At 36.3% G+C, this 23,981-nt stretch overlaps 1 protein-coding gene across 1 annotated transcript in view; it reads left to right on the forward strand.

Moving 5' to 3' along the window:
* Positions 1–22,982, forward strand: part of CPNE3 (copine 3) — a 31,567-nt gene extending 8,585 nt beyond the window's left edge. Inside the window, exons 3-16 of the mRNA XM_082754070.1 lie at positions 366–545; positions 1,482–1,556; positions 2,007–2,078; positions 2,963–3,046; positions 4,671–4,760; positions 8,164–8,262; positions 10,640–10,726; positions 11,317–11,376; positions 12,519–12,652; positions 13,088–13,142; positions 13,244–13,295; positions 13,960–14,093; positions 18,795–19,031; positions 20,075–22,982. Coding sequence (XP_082610196.1) covers positions 366–545; positions 1,482–1,556; positions 2,007–2,078; positions 2,963–3,046; positions 4,671–4,760; positions 8,164–8,262; positions 10,640–10,726; positions 11,317–11,376; positions 12,519–12,652; positions 13,088–13,142; positions 13,244–13,295; positions 13,960–14,093; positions 18,795–19,031; positions 20,075–20,185 — 1,470 coding nt within the window. The 3' untranslated portion in view covers positions 20,186–22,982. The remainder of the gene's footprint in view (positions 1–365; positions 546–1,481; positions 1,557–2,006; positions 2,079–2,962; positions 3,047–4,670; positions 4,761–8,163; positions 8,263–10,639; positions 10,727–11,316; positions 11,377–12,518; positions 12,653–13,087; positions 13,143–13,243; positions 13,296–13,959; positions 14,094–18,794; positions 19,032–20,074) is intronic.
* The last annotated feature ends 999 nt before the right edge of the window (positions 22,983–23,981 follow it).

Consider the following 23,981-nt stretch of genomic DNA (forward strand, 5'->3'; position numbering starts at 1 on the left):
TTTCCCCAGCCAAGACAGACAGACAACCCTTCCAAGTGCTTAAATACTGCACTCCAAAACTATGGTCTCATCCTTGATTTGACAATATGCAATTTTTATATTATATTATGTTATGTTCTTTTCTGCGAGTAGATAAGATACTCCTTACAGGGAGCAAAGAAAAACAGGACTTTATGTATATCTGACTTACCACAGTGTATTACAAAATCCATTGCTGTTTGTTGTATTTGATGAAATGTTTGTTGAAAGATGCGACTTTATACTATGAAGCACTTCTGAAAGCCCTTAGCAATGTTACTTGATTTTGGTGCTTCTCGTAGTTGGTTGGTGAAATTTTGCGTAAAGTGGTATCTTTCTCTCTGCAGGTTGATCGCACAGAAAGAATTAAGAATTCCTTGAGCCCAAAGTTTTCAAAGAAATTCCTAATTGATTACTATTTTGAGCTTGTTCAGAAACTTAAGTTTGGAGTATATGACATTGATAACAAAACCTTTGATCTGAGTGATGATGACTTCCTAGGAGAATTTGAATGTACACTGGGGCAAGTAAGTATGCAGATTATTTCCCTTATAATTAAGAAAATATAAATTAAAGCAAACCATTAACCACTTTTATCTTAAATTTATTAATTACTGTGTTCTTTTTTTAGTTGGGTTACTCTCATGTTTAATAAGTTCCCTCTCTTTCCCCCCAAGTCTCAGTTCAGTAATACTTTTATTTGCAAAAGATTTTGAGATGCTGCCTTAAAATGTGCTCTAGAATGATGACTGGATTGCTATCTGAAAGTAAGTGGACTATCAGTGAGCCCAATGTAGTAATTTATATTACTTAGTATAATACTCAAATTCATATTTTTATGCCCTGAAAAAGAGAATTGGTGTATAGCAACATGTGAGTGTACACAAAGGCCATATTAATCTTAATTTGCTCTTCATTTAAGGCACACAGTGATTCTGGTTCTACTTATTATTGATTTCATTCCCATTTCCTTCTCAAATTTTACTGTTAATGTTACTGCAATTAGGAAGTTTTTTTTTTAATCTTAAAAGATCCTTCAAAGGCATTTCTTTTCAAGAGAGTCTTCTTGGGATTTATCTCCCTGTGCCCAATTGTCTAAGTGTCGTTTTTTTCAAGTTCATTATAAAGACAAGCATTATGAAATGAAATTCATTAACAATTTAATAATTCATTCTTAAAGTAAAGAAATACAAGTAGAATGAATAGAAACACTTCTGAGAAACCATTACCCAAAAAGGCTAAAATAAAGTCTACTAGAAACACTATAGGGGAAGAAGTGATGCTTGTTTGCATGACAAACACGTTGTGTTCATAAATCTGTTTAGTGAAGCTGTGAAGTGTGACTCGCATGTGCTTGAATGGTGGTTATGAAAAACATACATACCTCACTATTTCATTACATTCATTTGAAAATCTATTAAATTGATCTAATAATCCTTGACACTCAAATTTTATCTTGGCAGATAGTTTCTAGCAAGACGATAACAAAACCATTAGTACTTAAAAATGGCAGACCTGCTGGAAAAGGAAGTATTACGGTAAGACAGTAACGCACTTCAGCAATTATACTTAAGTATTGTTTTGTTTTATTTATTTATTCTGTAGCATTAACACAGTGGGTCTCATGTACAATTCTATGAAGAATGTGTAGTATTTTCTTCTCCTGAAATACTCTTTTGTCATCCAAAAGGAGGGTTGCCCAGCTTCTGTGATTGTAAGACTCACTGCATCCATTCAGATAATGCGGGCTACAGTAAAGCATCTGATGCACTGCTGTTAGGGCAGTGTCTTTAACTGTCAGTGTCATCATTGCGGTTAATCCTGATATCTAAACAAATTATCACTCCCTTTGCCCCCCGTTTTTTACTGGCTCATTTCTGAGCAAATGTGACCTTTTGAAATGGAACTGTCATAGGAGTATTGTGAGCACTATGAGACAATATAATTTCTGAATACAAAACATATATGTATTTTTTTTTTTAACCTAGATTACAGCAGAAGAAGTGAAGGATAACAGAGTGGTTCTATTTGAAGTAGAAGCAAGAAAACTGGACAATAAGGTATTTGACTGCTGTTTCTTTGGTAAAGCAGCAGAATCAATTTTGTCAGAAGACAGAACATCAAGATGCTCAGTCTTAGTTTTTGCTGACGTGATTACATCCATTAAGATTTTGCAAATGCTAAAAAAAATTGAGGGAAGATAGCTTCAGAGTAACTTCATTGACTATGTTCAAATGAATTTTGATACATTTCTAAATTAGATGAGTATATAGTAGGGATATTCTGTAAACAGCACTCTTCCATTGAATTGTAAGTCTTTATGTTTAATTGCAAAGATAATGGAGTTCTGATATATTCATTGGCTTGAATATTTGTGTAACTGTTTACCAGTTAGTGCTCTAAAAATGGTAAAAAAGAATAAGTACACTTAGTCTATAAATCTGTTATGTTAAGTATTTTGGTTAAAATGATTGTATTTAGAAAAACTTCTTAAAACAAAAATTTAATATAATTTTAATATTTAGCTGCATAAAAATTATTTTTAAATTAATTATTTTTAAATTAAAAGTAATTTAAAACTTTATTTTAATTCAGTAAAGCTAATGTTGACTGAATTTTAATCCATCAATTTAATGATATTTTTGAATTGGATCAAATTCTTAATGTACTTATATCATAGTACTACTGTAAGTATTAATTTTCTTGAACTTTATCTTAGATAAATTGAAATGCATCCCCTGTTATTTCTCTTTCACAGGTGGTAATAAAAAAATATGATAAATTATATCTGATAAATATAATAAGAAGTGCATTTCTTCATCTAAAGTATTTGTTCCCTGAATATTTAGTTTACCTTTTGTTAACCTAAGTGCGTTTTAACTAGTGTTTAATCACATTCATGCCACAGGCTGTTCTGGGATAATTACATGTTATTTAAATACAGGATTTTTTTGGGAAGTCAGATCCTTATCTGGAATTCCACAAGCAAACTGGAGATGGAAACTGGGTGATGGTTCACAGAACAGAGGTAGGATATTTTTTGTCAACAACCTAGAGGCTGAGGTAATTTGATTTCCAGTATGTCACAGCATTAGAGGTACAGCACCTTACAACCAGAAGAGAGAGTGGTCTGGTAGCTGACATGCAGGTGGGTTAATCATGTCAATCATGTCAGCTTGACTTTCTTATATGACAGAAAGATTACTGTACTCTGGTTTTGTTTTTAATGCCATCCTATTTTAAATGACAGAAAAAAATAACTTTCTGTAATCTAGAAGACAAATGCTTTAAAAAGGTACTGAATGCAGACAGATTTAACTGTTGTTCTGAGGGTAGAATTCAGGCATTCCTGTGACCGTGTTGCCTTTATGTCATTGTCACCTAGCTGAACTGTTTACTAATTAAAGCAATTATACTGGATGCTTGCATAGCAAGGGCATGCCAAGGATAATGCAGAGTGAGGGGAAAATGCACTCAAGCAGCAGCAGCAGCCTTCCAGACAGGAGGTAGGCAGGTTCCATGGCAGCAACTGGCAGGAGCGGGTTCAAAATGTTCCACTGTAACATTTTGTGTAAGCTCAGGCCCTAGTCAAAACTTAGGAGGTATGCACATTGGAAGGGGTGCATTCATTTTCATTTTGAGAGACAGATTCTGAAGAAGCACAAGTCTTTTTTTTGTGAGACTTATAAAAATATTTTCCCTCACAGGGTGTTTCAGCTGCATGAGAAGTATCTTTACCGTGAGGATTTTTTCATCTTCAATTTAAATAATGAATAAATAATGAATCCAGAATTTACAGTTCCAACCTAGGACTGGCTCTTTGTTAGAGTTTGAAAACCATGTGTGTGTTTGTTTACTTATGTTCGTTTATTTGTATTATCTACTGTTTTCAAAATAGGTATTTTTCTCTATGCACCAGTGCTGGAAGCATAAATATTGCTATTATTAGATATTAATAGATATTACTTGTTGCGTTTGATTTCTTTTGCTTTATAAAATCACTATTGGGTATTTCTATTATGGATACTCTCCAGTTGACAAATTCTGAAGATCTTTCAGTGGCATATTTGTTTAGCTTTCAGCTTGAGAGACTGTGTGCAGTAAGGTGTTCTTTTATCATCATGCACTATTTTTACTTAACTATACCATGAATTTCTTGAGGGAATATTTCCATAAGTGGCATTTCAGAATAAACACTGGCTGAAGAGAAAAGTAATCTCCAGAACACTGCTGTATTCAGAAATTCCAGTGTAAACATTTCCCCTGTTTTTGGTAATTGCGTGTGTTTAAAAAAAAAAACAACAAAAAACACTATATTTTTAAAATTACTTGAACAATGTCAGTATATTTGTAGATATAAAGAAATGGTAATTTTTGCAGGGTGGTAGCTGAATGGTATAGTAGATTACTGTGCAGTCTGAAAAATAAAGTTGGAAGTTCCTTTTGGAAAGATACCTTTTGGGCAATGAAATTGCATTTTGGGAATGTTTTGTTTATATCCTATGTGTTAGGCTTTGAGCTTCAGGAAGTGAATGACAGCAGCATTAGTCAACAGTTTTGCTTAGAACAATCAAGATGTGAAGGTATGACCAATTTTGAATCCCTGCTTTCCTCTCTTGTGAACTGTACTATTCTGTCTTTTATTCTTACAGGTTATTAAGAACAACTTGAATCCTGTTTGGAGGCCCTTTAAAATCTCTCTCAATTCTCTGTGCTACAGTGACATGGATAAGTCAATCAAGGTGGTGTATAAGAAATGTGTATATGAACTAATGTATTTGAATAAATATATAAAATTAAGAGATGTATTATTCTAGTTAGTTTTTTTTGTTTCAGATTGAATGGGAATTGGTAGAGTTTTTATTATTATTTGTTTGAAAGTAACAGAAGCACACTTAAGGGGGGATTGGTGATTTGAAAAAAAACAAACAACTTACAGTTTCAGTCTAAATGTTGGTCTTTGAAAGTCTGGGAAACCAGTTAAACAGAAGTGGCTTTGGAATGTCCAGATCAGTTTCTCACTTAGATTGTACAGTTTTAATATTGCACCAACCAATATTGGTGCTGGGAAGATACTACATAGTAAAAGTTGCATGGTAAAGGTTAGAGTATGCTTTACTCTGTTATGTGCAATAAATAACACTGATGAAATTCTTAATAGCGGAAGATAACAGATGTGGACCAGATATATCTTGTAGATACCAGATTTTCTCCTACATTTCTCCTCAGATGAATCTGAACTTTCTGTCAGAAGGTCAACCACATCTGTGTAGTCAGTTTTACTGGGACTGGTCTTTAACTCTTGCATTTCAAATCTTACTTTGAGTAAACTGTGTTTAACTTCTGAATGTTTTTTCTTCAGGAATTTCCATAGTTTAGGGATAGAATTGAAGCTAAGCAACCAATCAAAATGTTATTTATAAGCTAATATGAACATGTTAGAAACGTGATATTTTAGTATTTGGAAAAAAGCAAAAGCAACAACAAACCACTATACTTTCTGTTCTTCCTCTGGGAAAAAGCAAATGAGAGCATGATCTGCATGTGACAGGTATTAGTTATATGGCTTGAGGCAGTCCTTGAAAATGCTTAACAGCCACAGGGTTGCGGGTGTTACAACCACCTGTATAGATTTAAATATGTAATTACAGAGCAGATTAATGAAGAACTTCACAAGCCCAGAACCTCAGAACCTGCTTTCCTTGCTGCTTCTGTGTTTTTTCTTTATGTTCCTTTCTTTCTCCCTTTTCCCTGAAATACCTGTGACAGCTCTTGCTTTGCCATATATTGTTGTAAACATACTTATCTTTTTCAGTAAACAGCCCTGCTAAAACTAAGACCATTTATTAAAATAATTATTTTAAGATGAAGTTATTCTCAACTCTATAATGGTTTTAATAAAGTCTGTTCTCTGGAATCTTACTTCATAAGTGTAGGTTTATCTCCAGAGGAAATAAAATTTAGTTGGGAGTTCTTGTCAGATCGCAGACAGACAGTAGGCTGAATTGCAGCTTCTGGTATGCCTTAACTTAGAAAACCAGTAGCTATCACTTCAAACATTAAAATGCAAACGGAATTGTATCATAATATTAATGAAGAATTAAACAATGCTTTAACACTTTTATACATGCACAGTTGCATACGTAATGGGCTATTGGTCATAGTAAGTAAAAACACTGACTTTTCCCTAATGAGTGGCTTTTTATGCATTTAATGGCTTAGTTTGTGTATTCCCAGCAATACACAAACCATGTTGATTATTTGTCTTCTGAATTTATTCCTGCATACTTTGTGTGTGTGTTTGCAGTCACTGAAGCCTTTCTGTGCTGAAAATATGAGCCTTTCAACTGGAGCAAGAATGCCTAGCTCTGCTAGGGAAAATTTATATGCAATTTTACCACATGGTTCCCTGGTTTTATCATGTGTCCAAGAGAGCATATGTGGAACACAAGGAACGTTTCTGTCTTGCCTGTACTAAATTTTGAAAATTGGGTTAGATCGATCAAATATATCAAGTAAGACAAACTTTAATCCCTTTAAAAAGAAAAAGAGAGAACTTCTCCAACTGTGAACAAGTACTGCAACTTTTGGCTCAAGAAATGACTTCAGTTTTAAATTTCAGTTACCGAAGCGCTTGGCTGAGTATTTGATTGGCTTATTTATGGTGTTCAAAAGAGTTTACACATCATCTGCCATGATTGATATCTGTTGGTACTGTGAATGAGATTTAAGTTGCTATTCAGTGCATGCGCATGCATTTTATTTATTGGTGCATTTGAAGTGTTGTAGGAGTAGTACAGACAACAATGTAGAGGCATGCTCTCCACAGTGTAGAATATGCTATGTACACATCATATTTTATACTTCAACATTACTGCTTGTTTCTGGAAAGTTAATTTTTCTCAGAAGCTCAAATATATGTTAAAGCTGTTTGTTTTTCTTTGTTATTCCTAAATGAAGTGACCAATGCAATTAAACTGTGTTTCAAATATAACAAAACTTTTTTTCAGTGTTGAAAGAGAGATGTGGAAACAGTACGTCAGTTTAAGCCACATATATACACATATATATTATTTACATATACATGTTTATTCAGGAAAAAAATTCTTGAGGTTTATGTTTTGATTCCAAATAACAGGAAGTTTTTTCTTGGACTATTGTTTTTTTAGTATTTTAATTTGTTTTAATTGATTTTTTAATATTATTTGATTAATTAAAGTTAACTAGCATGCCTGTGTTGTAAAACTGAAATAAAATATCAGAAATGAATGGCATGTACAATTATTAAAAACCTATGCAATTATAGTTAAATATGTGGGTTTTTACTTAGACAATTGAAGAACATTTGAAGCTTGAGCTTTCAAAAACTGAGTACGTTATGATGAAAGTAATGGTGATAAAATAATGCTCACTTAAGCTGATAGATTCTCAAACAGAAGAACTGCCTGTTTTTCCCTTGTTCTGCCTTCCTTGGTTGGATTGGATGTTGAAAAATGAATTGCTCAAATTGAATGGTAAAGTCTTACCATTAAACCAGGCGAGAACGTTTATTTTTAGTTGACATTCTGATCCGTGAAGTGTGTATCATGAAGACTGTTTTCTAAAATTAAGGAAAATTCAAGTCCTTTCTAGATTTTGGACTGAAGCTTCATATACTTATAAATTCTAAGCTATCGTGGAGTTTAATATTCAAGTAATATTCAAGTATTAATAAAACTCTCCTGATTGTGAATAGATTTGGTGAATTTTTAGGTAGATGCTCAGTGATTTGGTTAAGACCTTCACAAAACCAAACATAATCCTTGATGACAGTAAAAGGCCTATAGATCATTTTCCTACTCTTCCCTTCCTCTCAAAATGTAGTTTGATATAATTTGTGTTACATACTGATCTGAGACCTGACACTATTTAGTGTTCTCATCTGTCTTCCACTTCAGTGGAAGATCTGCTGGGTAAATTCCTTTACCCAATCGTAATGGTTAAATGCTTATGCAACCCTAAGACTGCAGCACAAGAAAAAACTCCATGATGTAAGAGTTCCAGGAATGTTTTGGACATTCAGGTTTATGTAAAAATGTCACTGTGGTGCTTATTGCTTTGGTAGGCCAATTTCTGCTGCTAACGCTGAATAATGCTTCATTTTAGGTTGAGTGCTATGACTATGATGGTGATGGGTCTCATGATCTCATAGGAAGTTTTCAGACCACGATGTCAAAACTGAAGGAAGCATCTCGATCCTCACCTGTAAGTGTTACATAGTCTAAGCTGCTTGTATGTTTTTGATAAGCTGTTTTAGTCATTTTGGAACAAAGTTTACATCACTCAATTTTCTGGTACCTAAGTTGTGTTAGGCTACAGCTTAACAATATTACTGTAGTTGAGGCTGACTCAGTCTTTACAATGTGAATCCGCTTTCCTATCTTGGTTAGTATTTTTATAAATGTTATGTATCTAAATACCAACCATCATCACAAATGAATTTAATTAATCATAAAAGCCAAACAAACCAAACAAAAAACAACAAAGAACAGAAATCAAACAATTTAAATGAAGTATGGCACTTCAGTGAATATGGAAAAACTTCAGTATTTATATTACTGCACAGAACTGCACTTGATATGTTGCAATAGCTGGCTTGTCTTTGAAGTGAAATTACTTTTTGTGTTCTGACAAGCAGTAACAACTTGCAGACCTTGTAATAAACAGTATCCACTTGAAAAAGTGAAAGAAATCATTGGTAACCTTAACATTAAGCCTTTGCTTTTATGGACATGTATGTTGCCAAAATATTTTACTATTTTTCCTTTAATTCTGAAAACCTGCAGAATTGCTCCTGAATTGAAGATGAGATAGATATATTGAGTGCCTGCTTACACTTTTTTGACATCTTGAGTGTTGTATTTCTACTAAATTCTTCAGAGCTGTTGATGTAGAGCCTTTAACTGTAGGGTTTTTTGTTTTTTGCTTTTTGCTTCAAGCCTTGCCATGTTTTTTTTTTTTGTTGTTGATGTCTGTTCCTGAATTCATTTTTAATTAGAGGGTTTAGTTTAATGCCTATTAATGGCTTGTATTGCTTGCAAGGAATTTTGGTTACTGTTTATTAGACACATCCTGCATTTGTTGGCTACTTGGAACTCTTAAGTGTTTTTTTTCACTTCTTTCTAGATTTTCAGGAGCCAGATGGTGTCAGTTTTGCTTTCCATGCTTTTAATGATTTGACTTGCACTTTTCTTAGAAAGCAGGATCATAAATTGAACACACCTAGAAGGATTCTGCACATTCACATATTCAAGCATGTGTTTTTGGAAAGAACTGTGATAGTGATTTCCCAAGCAGTATGAAGCATGGTTATGTGGAGGCTCTCTGAGAATACAAAAATTAATTTTTCCCTAGTAGCATAATAGGTGAAGTTTATTTTGAATTTAAAGAAAATATATTTTCAGTGATAATCCTCCTGTGCTGTTTTTGGAAATGCTTTTGGACAGTTGTTTTCATGAGAACTATGGCTGTGCCTGTTCATAGTAACTTAGCTCTGTGTCAGTAAGGTGGAGCAAAGATACAAGATAATACAAGTAATGAGCTGAAGGATCCTTCGACTTTTAAAAGGATCTAATCTGTAATCCCATGTGATCTGATTTATTTGATAAGGTCTGTAAAATATTTCCAGTATATGTTGGCATATACTGGAACAGGCTGCCCAGGGAAGTGGTGGAGTCACCATCCCTGGAAGTCTTCAAAAGACGCTTAGATGTAGAGCTTAGGGATATGGTTTAGTGGAGGGCTGTTAGTGTTAGGTTGGAGGTTGGACTCGATGACCTTGAGGTCTCTTCCAACCTAGAAAATTCTGTGATTCTGTGATTCTGCATTTGGCTTTGTGTGTTCTTTAGCTATTCCCACAATTTTGACATCAGTTGTCTTTGTAGATTTTTTTTCTAAGAGATGTAAAGAAGAGGCATATAGACTTCTCAGGTGCTAACATTGTTAATGCATTCTGTCCCTTTTTTCACTTGATATTAATTGCAAGATCACTTTAACTTAAAAAAAAAAAAAAAAGCAGTGGAACTTGTTTCTGGCAGAGAGTCTGAAGGCATGGCTGGAATACCTCAGACTTACTTATGCACCAAACACGCTGGATTGTGTCATAGTGACTGCATGATGGCACTACCTGCTTAACCTAGCTAAGCCAACTGCTGATCCTGCTTTGCAGTTAAGGTATTGATTTAGTTAATGAAGCCTGAAGAAATGATTTTTGGAAAGCTTAAAAATATACTTTCTATTTCATTATGTTACTGCCACTGCTGCTGGGAAAAGTGATGATTTGCCTGAATTTCTGTGCCTTTACTAAAAACGTTGTTGGTAAGATCCTCAGAGAGAAAAATATACAGAGTTGCGTAAACAAACTTTTTTGTAGTCTTCTGTGTAAGAGAGGATTATCAGCTTCTTGATGGGAGGATGATGGGATTTTTCTCCCTGAATTTGGCAGGCTGGGTTTACTTTGGTTTGATAGTAAAATAAATGCATTTTTAATACAACCCAAAAGTATAGGTCTGAGAATGAAAACTTTTGAATGTGTCCCATAAATTACATTTATGATGTTTTGTTTTCTTTTGCATCCATGCAGGTTGAATTTGAGTGCATCAATGAAAAGAAAAGACAGAAGAAGAAAAGCTATAAAAACTCTGGCATTGTGAGCGTTAAGCACTGTGAGGTCAGTAATATGTTATAGTATGACTTTGCTTTTAAGTGTTTAGCCATAACTCTCTCCTAGTAATGCTTTCATCCTCAAGCTGTAAGAAACTTCACAATAACCAAAATTGATAGACATAATAAATATTTAAATATTCTGATTCATATAAGGAGAGAGATTTACATGTAAATCACACCTGTCCTTGACTGCCCCCCCCCAACCCTCTAGAAGTCGTCTGTATGGAAAAGGTTGCTTTACCAATTTGTAAGGCTGTTCCTGAAACACTGTGGTTCCTAACTTACTATTTTATGGTGAATCACAGTCTGGTAAGTTTATTTATAAAACGACGTATTAAGTTAATGGTGCTTTTGGAGCTGCTGTGTTGTCTGCCTGTTATTTTGTAAGAGCTATGATTCTGATGCAAAGAGTAGCTGGTAGTATGCACTGTAAGTATTGTCGCTGCAGTGGGAGACACATCGATAGAGTAAAAGTAGTGATTTTCATGGGTAAAGATAAATCTGGAACATCAAAAGTTGCTTCAGTAATATTTATCGTTCTCCCTTTCTAAAAAAAAAAAAAAGTTAATTTCCATCTTTGACTTTTATTTTTAGATCATAATAGAATGCACATTCCTGGATTACATCATGGGTGGATGTCAGCTGAATTTCACAGTAAGTTAAATCATTTATATAAAATTTGAATTTTTGGAGCAAACTGAACTTTATCATTGATTGCCTGTGCTCTTTATTTGATTATTGTGTTTTTATTTTGTTCTTTGGTGTGGAGGGTTAAATCTTGTCTGGCCATCAGGCCACAATCTCACTCCCCTCCTTAGGAGGGCAGGGGGAGAAAATAAGATGGAAAAGTTTGTGGGTCAAGCTAAAGATGGAGAGAGAGCTCACTGATTACAGTCATGGGTAAAACAAACTTGACTTGAGGAAGGTTTGTTTAATTATTGCCTACTGAAAATACAGTAGGATAGTGATAAACAAATTTTAAAAAAACAACTGCCAACCCTGCAGCTCCTGCTGCTGCAAAGACCTTGCCATGCAAACCAAATGCAAGGGGGGAAGCCATTTTGCCAGAGTTTTAACTATTTTTTTTTAGGAAAAATCTTCTTTACTCCTGGTACAAAGGTCTGAACCTGTGGTTATTTTCAGTAGGAACTGACAGAGCTGTGTGGAAGGAGACCAAGGAGAAATTTACAGTTCTGTGCTGTTCAGATTTAATTCATGGTGTTTTTCTTTGCTTGTTTGCTTGTTTGTTTATTTTTTCATAATAAATGTCATGAGAAGCTTTCATGTTGTGTCTGGCTTCCAAGTTGTATAATTCATAAACCTAAATGCTGCACAAATAGCAGTAAAATGTCTTCACCCTAGTAACATATCTCATCACCAATACAGAGAAGATCTTGACCTCTTGAGGTCAGAGAGAGAACTATTTCTAGGCATCTGTTGGGTCTGCCTAGTTGTATGTCTGAGAAGAAAGATGTGTATGACAAGAAACAGGAGTTAATTTTCACAACTGTTGAAGAGCTGTTGTGAATAGTAACTTACAGTAAATACAGGCAAAACCTGACAGATGGAAGTAATTTCAGTGCTTCCAAGAAATACAGAGCTTCTGCTGGTCTTGTGGTGGCATTGATTTAAGAGGGCTAAGATTCCAAGAAACTTGGATCTTAAGTATTGTGCCTGTTAGAAATTTTTTTTTAACAACAGTTTATAACTCCTCTGTGGTTTTCACTTTAGCTTTGTCAGAGATTAGAAGCATAATTTCACCTCTAACAGCAGTTTGTAAATACTCTGCTTGACAGGTGGGGATAGATTTTACAGGCTCAAATGGAGACCCGCGCTCTCCAGACTCCCTTCATTACCTCAGCCCTAATGGAGTTAATGAATACCTAACAGCCATTTGGTCTGTAGGGATGGTCATTCAGGATTATGATACGTAAGTTTTAATTTTTTATTTAAATACTTTTAAAGTATTTATAGATTTTTGTTGTAGCCAGTATTGAAGATACTAACATAAATAAAAATGAAAGTTCTGAGCTGAATGTAGAGCTAAAAAAAGACTTTGCAATCACTGTGTAATCACAAGCAGAATCTTGTGTTTACAGCAAGATAAGTAAGGCTTTTTATCTGTGATGTAAAGAGCAGCATTAATTTAAATAAATGCTCAATTTTTTGCCAATTTGATGTTAAAAATGGTTTTGGTCCTAGAAACAGTTGCAGGAGGAAGTTCCACCTAATTTTGCCTCGTAGCTCTTAATGATCAAAAGTATATTTAATAATCAAAAGCAGCACTGATTAACTAAACTTAGTGAACTATGATAGCTTTTAAAGGAAAGCACTTGCTTCATTTTCTTGAAAATTGCTCTTTTAGAGATAAGATGTTTCCAGCCTTTGGATTTGGTGCACAGATTCCTCCTTCCTTTCAGGTAATAGAACATGTAATTCTAGTACATAAAACAATTAAAAACATTTACTTCAGGAGAGGATTGTATATACTGTTCTGACGTTGCCTTTTGTGTATTAACAGGTGTCACATGAGTTCCCATTAAATTTTAACCCATCAAACCCATTCTGTAATGGTAAGTCCAAAGTAACATCAGACTTAGAGAATAAAATATCTTACATGATTTTAAAGATAAAAAAAGTCATTTGAAATGTGGGCTGTGAAGCATGTTGCTCCAATTAAGTAGGCAAGATTAGTCATGTAGCAGAAAACAATTTCATAACGTGTATCTTAGTTATTAAAAGTAACATTTGGTCTCTCTTCTGAAATTACCTGGGAAAACAGATTTTAACAACTAGGGCCCAGTACAGGTAAACTGGGAACAGTTCTCTCACCTTGTCATGCAACTTCAAATCAGCAGTAAGATAGAATGTCTAGCTTGAGTATGATGCTGCTAGAGCCTGTTCAACATGGCCTCTCTGATCATGTTCTTAACTACCGCCAGTTGCCAGCTGGAGAGCTGTTGCAATTCAGTTACATGCACTTCTGTACAGTATTTGGCCTTTCTATTCTTGATGTAAGGCAAAGCATGTTAAGCATTGTTGAAGCTGAAGGCCTCCATTGGTTATAAATCGTTTATGTTTTCATCATAGGAATCAAAGGATCATCGTGGTTGGTTTTAAATCTTTGCACCATTATTTTAAATAACTGATACATAGTGTTTTTAGGAAGATTGAGTGCATCAAAATATCCTAATTCTAATACGCAAACATTAGGTTGAAACTATTTATGTTCTCTAGGAATCCAAGGCATTGTTGATGCATATCGGGCTTGTCTTCCTCAAGTGAAGTTATATGGGCCAACCAATTTTTCTCCAATTATAAATCATGTGGCAAGATTTGCTGCTGCAGCTACACAGCAGCAAACAGCATCTGTAAGTTCTTTACCATAGTGTGCATATTTTTTTGCTTTCCATTTTGGCTTATACTGTTTTTCTTTCAAGCTTGTAAGTGTACCTGTTTTGACAGCTGGCCATTTACCTGGTGATTTGGTACTTGATATCTTTTGAAGCTGGATAAAAGCTAACTTATTCTTGCAGATTGTGCACAAAGATTCTCTCATAAATTAACAGAATGAACTCATCAGAGTTGAAATACTAGCTTAAAAATGTGTGGCATCTTTATGGCATCTTCTGCTAAATGCCCTTGCTGTGTTATGCTGTTATTAAAGTCTAATTAAAGCATTTGAATATATAGAATCATAAAATCATTTAAGCTGGAAAACACCTTCAACATCACTAGTTCCCACCATCAACCTCTACCAAGTCCCATTACTAAGCCATGCCCCTTAGTGCTACTTCCCTTGTCTCTTAAATACCTCCAGGGACAGGGATTCAAGGTCTACCCTGGTCAGACACTTTAAATCCTCAAACACCTGCTCTGTCAAGAATTCTTCTTAATGCCCAGTCTAAACCTCCCATGGTGCAACTTGAAACTGTTTCTCTGCATCCTATCACACTATCACTTGGAGAAAAGAGAATGACAGCCTCCTTGCTGCGACCTCCTTTCAGGTAGTTGTGGAGAGTGATGAGGTTTCCTCATCAGAGTCTTGTCCTCAAGACTAAACAGCTGTAGAATCATAGAATGGCTTGGGTTGGAAGGGACCATAAAGACCATCTAGTTCCAAGCCCCCTACCATGGACAGGAGTGCTGACAACCAGATCAGGTTGCACAGGTCCTTGTCCAACCTGGTCTTGAACACCTTCAGGGATGGGGCATCCACAGCTTCTCCGTCCAATCAGTTCCAGTGCCTCACCAAACTCTGAAGAATTTTCTTTCAACATTTAATCTGAATCTCCCCTCTTTTAGTTTAAAATCATTCCCCCTTGTCCTGTCATTACCTGTCTGAGTAAAAAGTTGCTCTCCATCTTTTTTAAGCCCTCTTTAAGTATTGAAAAGCTGCAATGAACTCACCCTGGAGTCTTCTCTTGTTCGGGCTGAACATCCCTAGTTCTTTCAGCATTTCTTCTTAGCCTTTCACTGCTCCAGCCCTGTCGCGATCTTTCTTCATAGTTCTTCTCTGGACCTGCTCTAACAGCCCCACATCCTTCTTGTTTTGGAGGCCCCAGCAAGTGCAGCCTCACAAGGGCAGAGCAGAGGGGGACAATCACCTCCCTTGACCTGCTGGTCACTCCTTGTTTGATGCAGTTGGCCTTCTGGGCTGCAAGTGCACTGCTGGCTCATGTCGAGCCTTTCATCCACCAGAACACCCAAAGTCCTTTTATGCAGGGCTGTTCTCAATGAGTTCTTCTCCCAGTCCATACTCCTGTCTGGGACTTCCCTGACCCAGATACAGCACCTCGTACTTGTCCTTGTTGAATTTCATTAGGTTTACATGAGCCCACTTCTCAAGCTTGTCCAGATCCCTTTGGATGGCATTCCTTCCTTCTGTTGTATCAGCTGCACCACTCAGCTTGGTGTCATCTGCAAACTTGTTGAGGTTGCACTCAATCCCACTGTCCATGTCATTGATAAAGGTTATAAACAATGTTGGTCCCAAGGCAGACCCTTGAGGGACAACACTCATCACTGGCCTCTGCCTGGTGTAGAGCCATTGACCACCACTCCCTGGGTACAGCCTTCACACCAGTTCCTTATCCACTGAATGGTCCACCCTTCAAATCCATTTCTGTCCAATTTGGAGATCAGAGTGTCTTGTGGGACCACGTTAAAGGCCTTATGGGAGTCCAGTCAGACAACATCAACTGGTCTTCCCATGTCAACTGATGCAGTAACTCAATCATAGAAGGCCCCAGACTGGTCAGGCACAATTTGCCCTTGGTGAAGCCATGCTGGCTGTCCTGGATCACATCCTTGTCTTGCATGTGCCTTGACATTGCTTCCAGGAGGATCTGTTTGATGATCTTGCCAGGCACAGAGTTGAGGCTCACGAGTCTGTAGTTTCCTGTATTTTAATTTCTATCATTTGTAAAAAATAGCAGTGATGTTTTCCTTTTTCCAGTCACCAGGGGGACTTTGCCCTACAACCATGACTTCAAATATGATGGAGAGAGACTTGGCAGCTCCATCAGCCTGTTCCCTCAGAACCTCAGGATGTGTGTCATTGGACATGCATGTACTTGTATGCTCGATGTATTTGTACATTTAGACTTGTACCTGATGAGTTTCATCAGGTGGTCTGGAATCTGCTCTTTGCTTATAGTGGGAGGGACTTTGCTCCCCCAGCCCTCACCTACAGGTTTGGGGTCTTGAGGGATGTAGGAAGCCTGACGGGCAGCAAAGGCTGAGGCAAAGAAGTTTTAGAGTATCTCAGCCTTCTCCATGTTTGTCATTACGAATTCTCCCTTCTCATTTATCAGAGGAGATAAACTCTCCTTGGTCTTTTTCTGACCAATGTACTTCTTGTTATTGACCAATAACCTTCTTGTTATTTTTTGCGTCCCTTGCTAAGTTCAGTTCCATCTGTGCCTTGCCTTTCCTGATCCCATCCCTGCACATCTGGACGGCATCCCTGTAAACAAAATGACCCCCGTTCCATCAGCTCTCCTCATGAGTCTAATTACCTGGTTCCTTCACCAGCTCATATTTCTACACCCACTTGAGCAACTTAATATCTTGCATTGAGAGGCCCAAAACTGAATACTGTATTTGAGGTGCGGTCTCACTAGTGCTGCATATAAGGGGACAATCACTTCCCTAGTCCTGCTGGCCACGCTATTTCTGATACAGGCAAGGATGCCATTGGCCTTCTTGGCCACTTGAGCACACTGCTGGCTCACATTCAGCTGGCTGTTGATCAGCGCCTCCAAGTCCTTTTCTGCCAGGCAACTTTCCAGCCACTCTTCCCCAAGACTATAGTGCTGTATCGGGTTGTTATGACACAAGTCATGTATTAGAGTTACTTAGTGAAGAAAATAAACTAGACCTTGGTTCACATCAGATAGCTGAGAGAGCAAATCAACTCAGTCAGAAAATGGTAGGTATACCTCCTGGCATGTAGGTACCAACCTAAGCGATGAACTGTCCTTACTATAAAATTTTAGGTGCTGTATGCACTATCCACCTTGCTCCCTCTTACATATCACATGTGAGATGTTGAATTAGGAAATCTGAAGAACAAGTCTTAAGTATCAAATCCTTTAGATAATACTCCATACAAGTTCAGCCAGTCTGAAGCTATGTATATCTGAACTCATTGATCATAGTAAATACTTCTCTCAGATGTCATAGAAAATCAGAAAATAAAGTTAGCTATTTTTGCATATAAATGTACCTGTGGAAACCAGTTTGGAAAAGAGCTGTGGATTTTCATATACAAAGAAATTTGGAAGCTTTTTCCTTGATGGTCTTTCAGTAGCAACTATCATCAGTACATGAATTAGGAAAGTATTTAGAAACTTCTGGACCTTTTTTTGAGTGCAATATGCCTAGCAATTTCTTTCTTTTTCTACGTGAAAGGATGTATTGAGGAATTTTTGCTGCCTTGCCATTTAATGCATTTAATGCAGATTTTTTTTCCCTAGAATGAGAGAAGCATAAGGAGAGAGAAATAAATCCAGTGATAGGTACTATCGTGCTTTTGGTCATAGCCTTCTGATCATGGTTGTTTTGTAGGCATTCTTGCTGGAGTGGGGAAGAATAGAATGGGTTGAAGCAATGACAAAAGATGGTACTTGAACAGAGGAGAAAAGGGAATATCAATTATTTTAGAGGCATCTAAAGAAAGATAGAAATCCAAATACTGAAGAGAGATTAATAAGAATACGGGGAGTACCTTTGAAACTGGAATTCATGCTGTCCAGTAATCGTCTGAAATAAACCAAATGAAAGAAGACTGCACGTTCAAAAAGTATTTGATGTTTTCCAAACTTTGTAGTTCTAGTTTGTTCATGGTGCTTCAATCTGAGACAGAAGGTAGGAAGCCAACTTCTAAAGGTCCTGGCAGTATCATGGAAGCAATTCAAGTGATACTTGACTAATTTACCTCTGGTAATTTAGTCAAGGTGGTCCCAGATGCCTAGCTAATAAAATTCAGAAAGCAGCTAGAAGACAGTTAAAGGAATTTAAAAATTATCGCGTTGCTTTTCAGAAGAAAAAACAAATTGTTTTAATCTATAGATTTTAGGAATATACTGAGTAAATGAGCGGCTGTTCTATTTTTCTTGGTATCACTCTTGTTTTTCTATTCTTACCTGGATGAAGCAACGGGTAGCATTTTATAAAGCTGTCAGTAGACCAGAAAGGAAACAAAAGCAAGTTTCACAAATATATCCTGTCCAAAACATCAGCAAACTGCCTTCTATACCAGCACAAATACTTGGAAAATAGGTTAGCTGTTAGTTTGTCCGAGGATTTTGAGAGTAAAGGAAGGAGGACAACATTATTTTTTGGGTGGAGGGTTGTTGAAAGATTACTACTATTAAAAGATTTTGCTGTCCATGTAAATATCTTTGGACTGTACAAAAGAAGCAAAACACAGATGTTTGTACACTTGAGTAAGTACAACGAGCATGTTTAAAGTCAGAACAGTATATAGGCTGCGTGCATTTTCTAAGCATACGTACCTACATGTTGTCTATTTTTCTGTCATAACACAGTGTTTATTGATTTGACAGCAATACTTTATTCTTCTGATCATAACGGATGGCGTGATAACGGACCTTGACCAAACTCGAACTGCCATAGTTAATGCTTCAAAACTGCCTATGTCCATTATCATTGTTGGTGTTGGAGGAGCAGACTTTGATGCTATGGAGTTTCTTGATGGTGACAATGGAGTTCTTAGGTCTTCATCAGGAGAACCAGCTGTCAGAGACATTGTCCAGTTTGTGCCTTTTAGAAAGTTCCAAAATGTAAGTAATCTGAATGATGTTCTAATTAAATACTATAGAAGTATGCTGGGTTTGCTGGGTTATATACAGTCCTTAGCCTTTGCGGTGTCCTTGAAAGGAACTCTGGAGTCTGAGATACATACTTATCAAATGCTCAAAAAGCCTTGACTTCAGTATCTGTAGAATTTCTATTAGGTAAGCTTATTCATGTTTAAAAAACTTCACTGGTGGTTTGAGCACTGCATTTCTAACAAGTTGCTGTAGGAGAATGACCTGTGTAAATCTCCCTCAGACTTGATTAAACAAATGGATGTGTTTTTCATTTGGGAGGAAGAAGTTACTTTTTTCATTTGGAAAAGTGTTTTTTTTTTTTGTTGTAGATGTGTCCATTTGTAAATGTGGGTTACTGTCACATTTTAGTATGGTGTTAAAATTCAAAGCTAAGTTGGAAAAGGTGGTCTTCATTAGAAATTGTGTGTGGCCACAGCAGTGGTCAAAAAAGACTGAGATGTGGAAGAATGGAGTCTTGTACAACCAAAAAAAAATATACGCACAGGCTTTGCATGTAAAAAAATATGCACAGACTTTGCAGTTTGCTATGAAAGTCATATCTCTGGAAGAAGTAGATTTAAAAAAAAAATAATAAAAAAAAATTCTTCACAGTGGGGAAATTCCTCATGGTGGGGAAGATCTCTTTGTATTTTTATTTTTTTTATGAGAGCTCTTTGTTTAATTTTAGTGCAACTATATCAATATCGAGTATGTTTATTGAATAATGTACTTGGATGTAGATTAGTTAGGTTCAATATTCAGTATAAAACTATTCAAATACTTTCAGCTGCTAGAAAAAGGAGCATTTTTTTTTTTTTTAATGGATATTTTGCCTTGGAGTAAAAGCAGTAGAACAGGGAAGCTTCCATCTGTCCTGTAAGGGCACTGTAAATTCATCTGTAAAGTGTCAGACTTTAAATTCTCCTAGTATAAGAGATGCTTATTACTCGTCTTAAGATCTAATTTAACAGTTGGTGGAGACTGATACTTGGTGTTCTTTTATTTTTTCTAAGTCTCCAAAAGAAGCTCTGGCGCAGTGTGTCCTGGCAGAAGTCCCTCAGCAGGTGGTGAACTACTTCAGCACCTACAAACTGCAACCTCCTAAGAATCCTGCTGCAAAGTGAATGGGTTGAGCAGGCGAGCTGAGACCCTGTGCCTTCTTTACTTGGTGTACCTACCGACTTTGTTCTTGACATGCTTCTATATACATGTATATGCATACCTCTGTGATAATGCCTGTTAGCTTTTGTCTGTGAGAGTTTACCGAGTCTGCCTTTTGAGGGCCAAAATTGTAATCGTTTTAATATTCAGCATTGATTTGTGGGATAGGGCTTCTGTGGGTGTGTTTCATTTTGAAAAGTAACAGGGGAAAAATTCAATACGCAGGGAGGATGAGGAGAATGATGATGAACAGCTGCCTGTTTGATAAATACAGCTAGTGAGAGTGTTCAGTTACTTCAGCAGGGATCAACACCAAGTGCTGCGGTTTCTCAGTGATCATAAAACCAGCCAGATGTGGAAAGAGGGCATATACCCACCAAGCAGATAAAAGTTTGTATGTGCTTCAACAAATTTGGAATACTTCAGGGTTCTGTGTCTATGTAAGCCACTGTAAGAAAATTTTGTCACAGTAGTGATACAGTTACATGAGTGCTAGAACAAAATGTAAAAGCCTTCCTTGTATGCATACTTGACATTTGCTACTTTAGTGCCTTTGGCCAGTGCCTGCCATCCAAGGCTGTATGAATATGAGGGAAATCTCTAACATCTCAGAAAAAATACTGTTGGCCTATGAAGCTACAGCCATAGAGGTTGTACGATATGTTTAGAGTGTGATCTGTACTGGAAAACAGGAACTTCAGGTGTTTTAAGTAAAAGTCATATATGTGACTATTGATCTTTAAAGAGCAAGGGCTTATTGTGAAGCAGGAATTCACTTTTTAATTGGAAAAGTTCTGTTTAATAACTGCACATTATCAAACAAAGATGTTTTTTGGAAGTCCTACCTATTTATATTGTTTTTGTTATATTTAAAATCATGAATCTTTCTGATGAGCTCACAAGTGAACAGTGCCTGCAGAAATCATGTCTTCCTACTGGGAAGGAAGAGGAAAGATGAAGAAAGTCTCTAAGCTCAAATCCTATAATCATACTGCTTTTCTAGGGCAGACAATTTGTTATATTTTGTTGGCTTGAGTTTTTTCTTCACCATCTTTTCTTTGCAATAGACTTTAAAGTGTAAATCATGCTGTATGTGTGTAGTGGACAGACAAAGCTTTCTTGTCTCCCAGCTGCGTAGTGCTTGATGAGGATCTGTTCTGATCCTATCAGTGTATGTAGATGTAAAGGTCCCATTTATCATTTCAAAATGCCTGTCCTAAACATTAACTTCGCAGTTTCACATTTGAAGTGGTTTAGAGTTAGACATCTGCTTGATCTGATTTTAGTTGGTCTAGCTGTAGCATGTAGCATGTACAACAAAATGGACTAACACTAAATTTAGCATTCTCAGGCACCTAAGATGGCACCAGATCATAGTGGATATGCTTGTTCTAGTTGCTGGAGCTGCTCTGCTCTCTTTCCACACTTCTATAATTCTGCCAAAAATCTGAATTCATATTAACGCTAATGGATGAGTATTGAGATTGTCTTACACATCCTGTAAAACATACCAAATGTTTTGTAGTAGTTGACTAGTTACCAGTTATGAATTAATACAGTATTCTACGCTGCCTTTTCCTTGGTGGAAAAGGGTCCTAAATAGTTATAGGAGTGAAATAGTAAGAAAGATTTTGTTTCATGTTAAGCCATGATCTGTATTTTAAAAACAAATTCTTTTCTTTGATTGTATAGAAATACAGAATCATCTCTTCATTGATATGCAAGTGTATTAGTACTTGATACATAATATGTAATAAATTGTCATACAAGATCTGCAATATAAAATGCTACGATCAAGGAAGTGGATGCTTATACCGAACCTAAATCACGCTGCTGTAAACGGATAAAGTATGATTTTTGCACCAGTAAAATGTTTCACAGCCAAGTGGTCCATGTAGACAGATAAATGAATATAGACAAAGCGTTAATACTGTATCTAGTTAAGTGGACGCATACTACTGATGGGAATTCAGGATACTACTGAAATTCCTCTTCCAAAAATATGATGCTGCCTCCGAGTTACATTACAAATTCTTTCTTATGTTGTGGTGGAAGTGCATATAAATGCTTTCAAGTATGTTAATAAGCGTAATTGTGCTAAACATCTGCTGCATATAGAATATCTAAAACTTTTTTGGTTTTTGATAATCTTAACATAAATTCAATTTCTGGAGCAGAGAATGCATTCTCTTGTTGCAAAAATGCTCCTGTATTTCTCAAGCTTAGGGAATTAAATAGCATATCAATGATACCTACTTCTCAATGTGCTCTATACTATGTAGAAGAAAAAATGCTTCAGACTGGACAGTGGCAAGAATCATTTTCCACATATAACTTCTTTTAGAGGCATACAGCTAACAGCATGTTGAAATATTTAGAAGCTTCCATGTTAGGCTGAAGCAGTATTCTGAGTCAAGGTATGTACCAAATTGTGAGTCAAGGGGAAGTCAGTTTGTTTTGCCATTTTTTATTTTTACATGCAAAAAATGCCTTACCAGCTTGAGCGTGTCAAGCAAAATATTGTCAAGTGAATGTGCTTGTAGGTCACTTGCACCACCTTGTGACAGAAATGATGTATAGCAGTCTTCATAATCGAGCTTTTTGCAATGTAATGTCTTAATATATATACATGTACAGCAGTGAAATAACCCGTGACCAGAGTTTTGTTTTTGTTTTTTTAAAAAAGTACTTTCTGTATGTATTTCAGTTTGGAAGTTAACTGATTTACAATGCCTATGCATTAAAACTGTAATTTCAGTACACTGCTCTTCTGTCATGTTTTTGTATTCAGCATTTTCCATGAAACAATGAACACTGCTTTTGCAGTTACTATGATGATGGTTCCACAGGCTAAGCAGCTTAGATATATAACAAGTATTATCAGATTAGAGGGAAAAATGCCTTTTTACTCAGTGGTTGTGAATGTGCACAGTGTATTTCATAAAGCATAACATACTGGCTTTTATCAAGATATTTTGAAATTGGATGGTTTTAGCAGTGAGTCTTTCATCCTCTTTGCTGTGTTAGAGTTCCCCTATTGATGCTATTCCATATACTTGTCATCAGTTTTTCCAGGGCGTGTTTTTTTTTTTCTTTACAGGAAATGTGCATTTTAAGTAGAAAGGCATGAAGATTTATTTTATATTTCATCCCTTTACCCTTAATGGTTTCTTAAGGTGTAGTCAAGTCTGAGATGCTTTATTGGGAAACTGAGACATACTAGAGACATTGCATGGTGTGTTTGGTATGCCATACAGAACCTGGATGAGCTTTGCTGAAAGATGCATCATGTAGGTGCTCTAGAGCAGTTCATTCGATTTCTCCACAAATTAAGAATCCACAGGGTAAAATCAGGTTCTGAAAGTAATGCATTTTACACAAGGAGCATGTCTTGAGGTTTCTTGTGCTGCGTGTTGTTCCTTCTGGTGAAAACCCTACAAATAGTTGAGATTTGGCCCCTCGCCACTCTCCAAAATGGAGGGGTTCTGGGAAGGGATTCAACAACAGAGAAGAAAGATCTCAGAGAAGACCCAGATGTCTGTCACTTAACAAAATCTTGACCTTATGCACTAACCCTTTTTTGTTTCATTTTGGATCTAAGGAACTCAAGGGCTTTGCATGACTGGATAATTTTGAAGCCAGAACTGACAAGCTTCCCTTGCAATCCTAAGCTGTGAAGAACTGTAGTAAAGCAGCAACGTGAGAGATGCTCTGTTGCTGCAGTGTAACACTTACTGCTGAAGTTTCAGACCTTACTTT

The sequence above is a fragment of the Aythya marila genome (genome assembly GCF_965140915.1).
Source record: "Aythya marila genome assembly, chromosome: 2".
NCBI lineage: Eukaryota > Metazoa > Chordata > Aves > Anseriformes > Anatidae > Aythya > Aythya marila.